This window comes from Callithrix jacchus, chromosome 16 (assembly GCF_049354715.1).
Source record: "Callithrix jacchus isolate 240 chromosome 16, calJac240_pri, whole genome shotgun sequence".
NCBI classification, from domain to species: Eukaryota; Metazoa; Chordata; class Mammalia; order Primates; family Cebidae; genus Callithrix; species Callithrix jacchus.
The window spans coordinates 79,049,946-79,060,386 of NC_133517.1; the positions used below are offsets into that span (position 1 = coordinate 79,049,946).

The 10,441-nt window shown below is 39.0% G+C and overlaps 1 protein-coding gene across 11 annotated transcripts in view; it reads left to right on the plus strand.

Annotated features, from left to right (window-relative positions):
* SAMD12 (sterile alpha motif domain containing 12) overlaps positions 1-10,441 on the plus strand; it is a 503,727-nt gene that overhangs the window by 256,647 nt on the left and 236,639 nt on the right. For 2 of the 11 annotated variants that reach the window (XM_078353269.1, XM_054246463.2), the window contains one exon: positions 569-9,789. The exons of the other annotated variants lie outside the window; for them this stretch is intronic. In XM_078353269.1, the coding sequence (XP_078209395.1) occupies positions 569-675 (107 nt within the window). In that variant the 3' untranslated portion in view covers positions 676-9,789. Of the gene's footprint in view, positions 1-568; positions 9,790-10,441 lie in introns of those variants that run through there. 11 annotated transcript variants of the gene reach the window in all.

Consider the following 10,441-nt stretch of genomic DNA (forward strand, 5'->3'; position numbering starts at 1 on the left):
TTGTTTTGTTAGGAAAAGAGTTTTACTATAATAATTTTGGTCTATCAGGATTTGACATGTATTGAAGCAAAAATGTCTCTAATTTTCTATTTTTAAAATTTTTAAATATGCATTACCTTTTGCACTTTCCTGTTCCTTTTCTTTTTTTTTTTCCTACTTCTTTACACCACTCTCCCTCCCTTCATCCCACTCCCCACCCCCACCAAAGTGCTCTATCACTGAAAACCTTCCTCAGCCCGTAGAAGAGCTATTAGAAATTTATTAAGGACCAGTTTCTGCTTCTTTGTCAGGGACAATCATTTGTTTTAGAGCTGATTTTCTGCCTTAATTAAATGAAAATGTCACTCTGTCAAATGAATTCATTTATATTTATTAATCCAGTTCTCCAGGCTTGAATTTCTTAGTAGGAACTTGGGCTCATCACATTTGCTCACAGAATGAACTGAAAAATGTCTCATATTCGTTTTAAAAACTCACAAATTATTACTCCACTCTGTAAAAGTAATATATAAACAAAGCTGTGATTAACAAATATGTGAATGGTTTTCTTTTCTTTTTTTTTTTTGAGATGGAGTTTCACTCTTGTTACCCAGGCTGAAGTGCAATGGCACAATCTCAGCTCACCACAACCTCCGCCTCCTGGGTTCAGGCAATTCTCCTGCCTCAGCCTCCTGAGTAGCTGGAATTACAGGAATGCACCACCATGTCTAGCTAATGTTTTGTATTTTTAGTAGAGACGGGGTTTCACCATGTTGACCAGGATGGTCTCGATCTCTTGACCTCGTGATCCACCCGTCTCGGCCTCCCAAAGTGCCGGGATTACAGGCTTGATCCACCGCGCCCGGCCATGAATGGTTTTCTTATGTAGATGCTATTTAGGTGCATATAAATGCATATTTGGTTACGTTAGTGCACACCTGTGTACCTGTCTATCCTAGGGCAGGAAAGTGATGACGATCCATCAGTACAGTCCCTTAGTATTTTAAGAAAGTGTCAAAGCTAATATTTTAACCACCTGTGTGTTTTTATTTGCCTTTTGAAAGTGCTAATTGATGATTCAAATTTTAAATGCTACCCAATCTTTACCTCCAAAAATTGTAAAGGATTACTTATTGAGTATGGTCTTTATATCTAACATTGTAATATGTATGTTAAAAGATTATAAATTGATCTGTTATAAAAACACATGCACACGTATGTTCATTGTGGCATGGTTTACAATAGCAGAGACATGGAACCAACCCAAATGTCCATCAAAGATAGACTGGATAAAGAAAATGTGTACATATATGCCATGGAATACTGCGCAGCCATAAGAAAGAATAAGTTCATGTCCTTTGCAGGGACATGGATGAATCTGAAAACTATCATTCTCAGCAAACTGACACAAGAGCATGTTCTTGTGTCACGTGTTCTCACTCATAAGTGGGTGGTGAACAATGAGAATACATGGACACGGGGAAGGGAACACACACTGGTGTCTGTTGCGGGGTGGGAGGACTAGGGGAGGTATAGCAGAGGGTGGGGAGATTGGGAAGGGTTAAGATTAGGAGAAATATCTAATGTAGGTGATGAGGGGATGGAGGCAGCAAACCACCATGGCATGTGTATACCTATGTAACAATCCTGCAAGATCTGCATATGTACCCCAGAACTTAAAGCAAAAAAAAATGACCTGATAATGCATGAATATATGAATTCGTGAATAGTTAATTGCTCAAAACGCAGTGATATTGTGAAGTACCTGTCTCAAAATCTGTGGTCAAATGCAGGTATATAAATATAATTGCCTTGAAATCTTTGAAAAGAAAAGATTAAAATGGAATAAACATATTTATTCACCCATTAAACAACTTTTGTTGAGTTATCTACTATGTTTCAGACCAGGTAGTGGGAATCAGTGATGAACAGTGCATCCTGAACCCATGCTTTTATGGAGCATACAGCACCTAGCTCACAGTAGGTACTTGGCAAACTGAATGAGAAAATAAGTGAATTAATTAATCTTGCAAGAGAAAGGGACAGCAGACTGATAATTATTAAGTTATTAATTGCATTAAGTCCTCAAAGGAGAATGTAAGGACTTGAGATTGTATAGTAGGGACTGACAAAGTCAGGGCTTGGAGAGTAGGAATCAGGGAGAGTATTTTCAAAGGGGAAACAAGGATGTTAAGGTATTTTGCTAGAGCAGGGGGTAGTCGTGAGGTGACACTGGAGAATTACTCCAAAACTAGACCACCAGAACGTTTAGGTTATATTAAACATGTGGGCCTTAACCCTAAGAACTTTAGACACTCATGGAAGAGCTTTAAGCAGAGATGTGACATGATCAGATTTCATTTTGAGATTAAGCCCTTCCAAAAGGGCAGCATGCTAGTTATTTTAAGCTTTCTGCTCTGTTTCTCCAGAACACATACAGAAAGGGGTAATACTACCTTGAATTCTTCAAGAAAAAACAAATGCAATTAAAGAACTTCTTTGTCTTAATGAAATGGTAGAAACTGGCACTGATGTTTTCCTGGCATGAGTAGAGTTTGCTTTAGACTTTCTGGTCATCTCACAACCGTAAGTGGAAACTCCTTACTCATTTACCCTTTGTGGCAAAATCCCTGTGTCTATACATGGCACCTTTGAGTTTCCTTGCACACTTTCCTTCCTATGAAAATTATTCTTTCACCTCTACCTTTTTGTTTTGTGTTTTGTTTTGTTTATTTATTTATTTGTTTGTTTGTTTTTTCTTTTACCTTAAGAGATCTGGAGACAAAACTTGTTTTTAGAGGACCGGAAAGTCGAGTTTCCAACAATATAAAGAATGACTTCGTAAAATAGGCAGTTTTAATCTTTACATAAACCGTCCTTTTGTTTTTCTTTCTGTATCATAGTAAGAGTTAAATTATGGCTTTGCAGTTTCTGTTATGAGAGGCAATTGTACTGGGAGTCAGTTGGTCCCTTGGGTTAACCTGGCATTGGGGTCAGCAACTGCCAGTACTTTTGTTTCCTCATCCTCAGAATAGCTTCTGCTAGATACTAAGATTTGCAACACTAAAGATATTGGAGACACTTATTACTTAGATTCCAGGGAGCCCACTCTTTTCAAGCCTTGGGCTTAGAAGGAAAAGGTTGAGAAAGAGTTGAAGAATCACTCCTTATCAGTGGACTTCTTTACACATTGATAAAGAAGATGTGTAAGGGATAGTGCTAAAACTAAAGCCAAAAAAATACCCAAAAAATATGTACAATTATGAGATGTTAAAATTCAAGGCTTATAGAGACTGAAATTTGTTTTCAAGGTAATGGCTAAAAAAGCAGAAGATAATGGTAAGTAGGACGTTAGGAATGATTTGGACTTCATGAGAGGCAACATGAATGTCACTAACTGGCCACTGGTTGTTGGGAAAAAATCTGTGGTGAGAAGGATGTGAGACTTCATGGGATTTAAAAGAGCGGTTACCATTGTCCAGTGCTAATAAGTTGTGTTGATACAACTTAACACATACAGTTAAGTTGTATTAAGGGCAATAAAGGAAACATAAAATGAAAAGAGAGGCTCTCAGTTAGACTGGGGATTGATAGTTACCTTTAAGTGGTAGTAAGAAGGAGAAATGTGGTCTGGCCAGATGAAGTATAGGAGAAGAGCAAGCACATAGGTGGAAAAACACATGCTAAGCTCTGAGGCAGGACAGTTTTTTCTTTTCTTTCGCTTTCTTTTTTTTTTTTTATTTGAGACAGGGCCTCACTCCATTGCCCAGGCTGGAGTCCAATAATGCAATCACAGCTCACTGCAGCCATGATGTCTTGGACTCAGACAGTCCTCCCACCCCGGCCCTCTGAGAAGCTGGGACTATGGGTGTGTTCCACCATACCTGGCTAATTTTTTTATTTTTTGTAGAGATGGTGTCTCACTACATTGCCCAGACTGGTCTTAAACATGGGCTCAAGGATTCCTCCCACCTTGGTCTCCCAAAATGCTCGGATTGCAGGTGTGAGCCACTGTGTCCAGCCTGAATTTAGCATTTCCTAGGAATTGAACAAAGAGCGCAAGCTGAATCAGAGTTTGAGAGAGAGTTATGTGGCTGGGACACAGGCAAAGACTGGGTCCCCTGGAGCCTCAAAGCTACATTGAGGATTTAGAATAGAATACCAAGAAGTGCAATGAGAAGCCATTAATGAATTTGTTTTCAGTTTTATTATTTTATTTTTGGCAATAATATTTATTTATGGAGTACAATGTGATGTTATCCATATACTGATTGTAGAATGATTAAATTAGGCTGATTAACATATCCATCATCTCACATAGTAATGGTTTATTTGTGATAAGAACATTTAAAAATCTACACTTTTAGGCTGGGCATAGTGGCTCATGTCTATAATCCCAGCACTTTGGGAGGCCATTGTGGATGAATCACTTGAGATCAGGAGTTCACCTAAGGTAACATAGTAAAACCTTGTCTGTATTAAAAATACACAATTAGCTGGACATGGTGGTGCATGCCTCTAATCCCAGCTACTCTGGAGGCTGAGCACAAGAATCGCTTGAACCCAGGAGCTAGCAGTTGCGGTGAGCCTTGATCATGCCACTGCACTCCACCTTGGGCAACAGAGCAAGACGCTGTCTCAAAAAATAAAATCTACATTTTTAACAATTTTGAAGTATACATCATTATTAATTATAGTCACCATGCTGTGCAATAGATCACAACAATTTATTTCTTCTGCTTAGTGGGAACTTGGTACCCTTTGATTATCTCCCCTTTAAATTTTAAACAGAGGAATGATGAGATCCTATTTACATTTTCAAAAGATTATGCTGACAGCTGTGGGGAGATGGATTGGATGAGAGTAGATATGATACCCAGAAGGCCAGATAGTCCAATTTTGCAGAAATGCAGAAGAGAACAGGTGATAGTTAGAACTGAGCGAATAGGGGTGGATCTGTTGGCAGATAGTATCAATAGAACTTGGTACTGGAGTGGATTTGGGAGGAAAAGGGGGCTTCAAGAGTGAGTGCAGGTGGTTGGCCTGAGCAGCCACAAATGCAGAGACACCTGTGCTGCAGAAGAAAAAGCATGAAGCACAGAGTTTTCCTGGAAATGAGAGAGGTCAGTTTGAGACATGTGAAGTTTGAGGTCCCTTTGAAACACCTGAGAAAGCAGTTAGATGTCTGAGTATGAAGCTCCAGTGAGAGACCAGTGTGAAAATGTAAACCAAGGAATCATTAGAATATCTGTATCAAGTATGCCGTTGGAGTGGTGCAGTCACTTGATCACTAGACATTTCTGCCCTTCACTCACATTAGGTTTTGTTTATCGTCAAGTAAGAGAGCTGGAGGTGCAGGCTCAAAGCATCCTGTGGGTGCTTCCCTCCCTGAAGTGCAGGTGAGTGAGTGTATACATCATGATTCTCTTCTTGCGAAGTTTTGTTTGAATGAATATCAGAAAAGGGCTTGAGAGGGACAAAAAGCTCTACTGAGGAAAAGAGACCACAAACAGCATTTCAGTGCCAGGTGGTGGTGCCCTACACCAGCTCCCATTTCCAGCATTATGTTTGTCAACAGTGGAATAAACTATCACAGAGTGGCTCACTGTGGTCTTGGGAGTCAAAGAATCTAAGTTGGCATCCCAACTCTGTCACTCACTATGACCTTAGGCAAATGGCAGATCTCTCTCTGAAGGTAGGTTTTCTTTTCAACAAAATGAGAAAAAAAAATACCTACCTCAGAGAGTTGCTCTCAGGATTAAGAAGGATATTTTTCCAAAGTCATTATTAGCACCGATCTCAATAAATAGTATATAGTAAGTGATTTTACTTCTGAGAACATACAGACATTAATGTAAGGATGAAGTATGTATTTTATACGGCTATTCCAATAAATCAAACACTGAAATTTTGTGAAAATTCTCAAGCCAGCAAGATAAGAGAGGGGATCATTTAGGGTATATAGCTTTATCACTTCCATTAAATTGCTTCAGACACAGGCTAGTATTTTTTTGTCAACTGGAATCACAGTCAAAGGTGTACCAATATCAAAAGACAGTTTTCACTTTTTGTGAACAAGTCTAGTGGGTGGTGTATGTAAGCTTCTGTATAGAGATATGAATTTTTACCCTTTTAATGATTTCCTTTGATCAGACTGTCTAGCTTGTTGGATAATCATTTCTAATATTTTAGAAAATTCTTTCTGTGTACATAAAGAGGATGTTTTAGAGGATAGAGAGTTTTTTAGTTTTTCTGGGATGGGAAGAATCCCCACCACTACCTCCAAACTATCTAGTCTGCCTGCCTGCTCTATACCTTTGCGGTAATTGTCAGTAGTTCCTTATTTTAAAAAATCATTTTCATTTCCATAGCTTTTGGAGAACAGGTGATATTTCGTTACATGAGTACGTTCTTTAGTAGTGATTTGTGAGATTTTGGTTCACCCATCACCCAAGCAGTATACACTGAATCCAGTTTGCAGTCTGTTATCTCTCATCCACCTCCCACCCTTCCCCCCAAGTCCCCAAAGTCTATTATATCATTCTCATGCCTTTGTATCCTCATAGCTTAGCTCCCACTTATGAGTGAGAACATACAATATTTGGTTTTCCATTCCTGAGTTACTTCACTTAGAATAATGTCTCCAGTTCCATCCTGGTTGCTGGAAATGCCATTAATTCATTCCTTTTTTTATGGCTGAGTAGTATTTCATCATATGTATATACACTACCATTTCTTTATCTCCTTGTTGATTGATGGGCATTTGGTCTGGTTCCATATTTTTGCAGATGCAAATTATGCTGATATAAGCATGCATCTGCAAGTATTTTTTTTCATATAATGACTTCTTTTCCTCTGGGTAGATACTCAGTAGTAAGATTACTGGATCAAATAGCAGATCTACATTTAGTTCTTTAAGGAATCTCCACACTGTTTTCCATAGTGGTATTTTTAAATGTCCTACTGAGAAATATTCATGGTTATTATCCAAGTCAGATAGTATGTTTACTAAGTACCTGCTGGATGCCAAGCACTCTACGGACTCAAATGAATGAAGCAAGGCAGACTCCTCTTATTTCTGGATTCTGCAAATGTGATTTAACTGGAGAACAATACAAGAATATCTACGATTTAATTCTCATTTGCGCCATGTATAATTAAGTGTTCTGGAATACCTCTGAGCAGTAGAACTTGTGAAGTGATGGAAATGTTCCAGTTCTGCGCTGTCCAGTATAGCAGCCACTAACGACACGTGCCTGTTGAGCACTTGAGTTGTGGTGAGTGTGACTAGGAGCTGACTTTACAATTTATTTTAATTTGTATAACCACAGGTAGCTGCCAGCTGCCGTACTGAACAGCATAGCTTCAGTAATTCTGAGGAGAGATGGTGTGGACTCCCAAGAATTCAGAAAGGGAAGTAGCCTGAGCTTAGACACAAGGAGGAAGTTGGAAGAAAACTCCATTTAGGGGCATGAGCAAAGGCTAGGAGGAAGGAAGAGGTATATGGTTTATGAAAATTATAGAGGAAAAGGAATTGAGGGAACCCAAGATGAGAGAAGCTTTCTGAATATATTCAGGAAGAAGGTTCTAGAATCTAGACCATTCTTCTACTTTACATGTTTGTTGTGAATATTTTACTAGCACCAAACCTCTCATTATTTGAAATAGGGGTTGTGTAGTGTTTAACTTTTTTATGCCTTTTATAAATAAATGATTTCCACAGAGTCATCATTTGCAATGTACAAGTTGTTCATGGAAATTTTTAATACCAGTCAGATGGGAATCTAAAGAGAATTCAAAGAGGCGATTACTTAGCAGAGGTTAAAGGAACTCACAAGGGTTGTTAAGTCACCCCAGAACAACCAAGGCAGAAGCCTAAGTGGCAAAAGTGTGGGCATGTGATAAGGAGCTCTGAGCAGAGCTGGAGCCTTGGAGGAGGGGTCAATTGCCTGCCGGGAGGGAGGAACCATTTCAGAGCCCGGCAGCCAGTGCCACAACCATCAGGTGCAACCGGAGAGGAAAGAGGAAAGAATAGACTCACCTCTCACCTCCTGCCTCCCACTGATACCACTCACTGGCTAAATGCATCCAGAAGCTAGAGGGTATGGGATGCAGGCTACATAGTCCACAGGGCCCAGCACTTCCATGGCACAGAGCTGGACTAAAGAGGCAAGAATGGATAGCGGGGGAGGGGCGGGGAAAGGAAATAAACCACACTCATTTCCTCTCTTAATGTTTAAAAAAAATTGTCTTAGTTTGGGCTGCTGTAACAAAACTACCATTTTCTGGGTAGCTTAAATCACAAAACTTTATTTCTCAGGGTTCCAGAGGCTGGACAGTCCAAGATCAAGTTGCCCGCAGACCTAGTGCCTGGTGAGGGCCCTCATTTGTAGCCAGTTGGCTCACTTGGAGGAGAGAGGGGAAGGAATTTCTCTCCTGTCTCTTCTTACACAGTGTTAATCTCATCCTAAAGACTCCACCCCCCGTGACCTTATTACCTCTCTAAAGCCCTGTCTCCAAATGCCATCTCTGAGAATTCAGGTTTCAACATAGAAATTTTTTTTGTGGGACACAAACATTAACTTCATAGCAAATACTTAAAGCAGTTTAATATCTAATGTTGGTTAAATTATGACAAAACCATACAATGATATGTGATGCAGCACTGAAATTACATGTAATGGCAAGAGAACGTGCTCAATAGATATTAAGTGAAAAGAATATGAAAACATCACAGAAAGATCAAAATATTGTATTTAGTAGTGTATATACAATAAAATATAAGTATGTAATTTTATACATACAAAAAAAAATAAATGCAGCAATGTTTTAACAGTGGTATCTCTGGATGGTGGTTTAAGGTGATTTTTATTTTCTTTGTATTCTCTCAGGTTTTCCAAATTTTCGAAAGCAACATTATTATCATATTTTTAGGATGTGGAACAGTGTTTCTGTTGTTTTATGACATACCTGCAGGGCTACGTTCAGTAGAGAGAGGTATATGGCTAGGTCCTTTTTATTAGTCATTTGCTGGCTCTACAGTTAGCATAGGTCTTTATGTGTACCCCTTTCTACAGTGACCAGGCACCTTGCCTGCATTTCTTATTGCATTAAAAATGAGACGAGTCAATAAAATGCTCTTCTTTTAAAATATTCCTCTGAGGAACCCTGAGGTACTGGAGAGTGGCCTGATTTCCTATTGATCTTTTTATTGCCTCAATTATTTTCTCAAACACAGTTAATTCAGATTCCCACCAACCACTTTTCCCCATTGTCTATTACATTTGGTCTCAGTTAAATATGAATCTTTGGTGACACTTCCATTACTAAATTGACAGTCGTATAATGCTTTATTGGCATCTGTAAGAATGGTACATATTTCTTAGGGACCATGGAGATGGTAGGCCTTTTTCTTTTTTTCTGAACCACCTAAGCATAGCTGGTTGTGTGTGCTCTTGTAATTTTAATCTTTAAAACAGCAATCCATCTGTTTCATGGTTTTATTCTTTCCTAATAGAGAGAATTTCCCCTTGCTGTCTTACTGATCTACAACCATTTGACCATGATGGACTCTTGTAAACGAAATTATCTCCGTGATTTGATGACTTCTCATATTACTTTTCATTTCAGTAAATCCACTCCCTGTTCCAGGCTTGCTTTTTAACCTTCATCTGCTACCGAATTATTAGTTCTTGGATGATTGCTTCAACAGCATTACTGTAGTACTTGCTTGTAGCAGATATTAATAATACTAAGCAGTTTGTAAATATGCACAGTGTTAAATGAATAAAGGATTATTGTTGATAACTCTAATTGTACTCGTAGTTTTGCTACTCATAAGTTAGGATTCTTGTGGTTGCAAGGAACGGAAATCAACTCATGGTGGCTTTGACAAAACAATGGGTGTTGCTTGGATAGTCTTAATGTACATACAGAAGGAGTCTTCACCAGGGCTTCAAGACAAAGAGTCAGCAAGGCTTCGGGAAGAATGAAAACTGCAAACTGGAAAACCAACAAGAATTCAGATGATCCGCTCTCATTTTCCCTTGTTTCTGCTTTTCTCTCAATCTATTCTTCATTTTTTTAGATGCATTCCGCAGGTCAATTCACAGAATGGCAGAAGATGACTTCCTACTCCTTTCAAGTTGACTGGCTGTGGCCAGAGCCCTCAGAACTCTCTCAATTTCTTAACGTTCTGCTCCCAGAAAGGAACTTGGGCAAGTTTCTTTCTTAGTCTCACTAGAGTATGTCAATTTTATATACACATATATAACCTGATAACATTGTTGTTAGGTTGGGTTGACATACTCTAGTGAATGGTTAAACCATGACAAACCACAGCACAATGAGGTAAGTGCTATGATTGAGGCAGCTACAGAGGAGGTTCTGCCACTCCCTACTATAGGACCTTGGGCAGGTTCCTTTTTTTTCCTAGCCTCACTTTCCCGTAAAATAAAAGGAG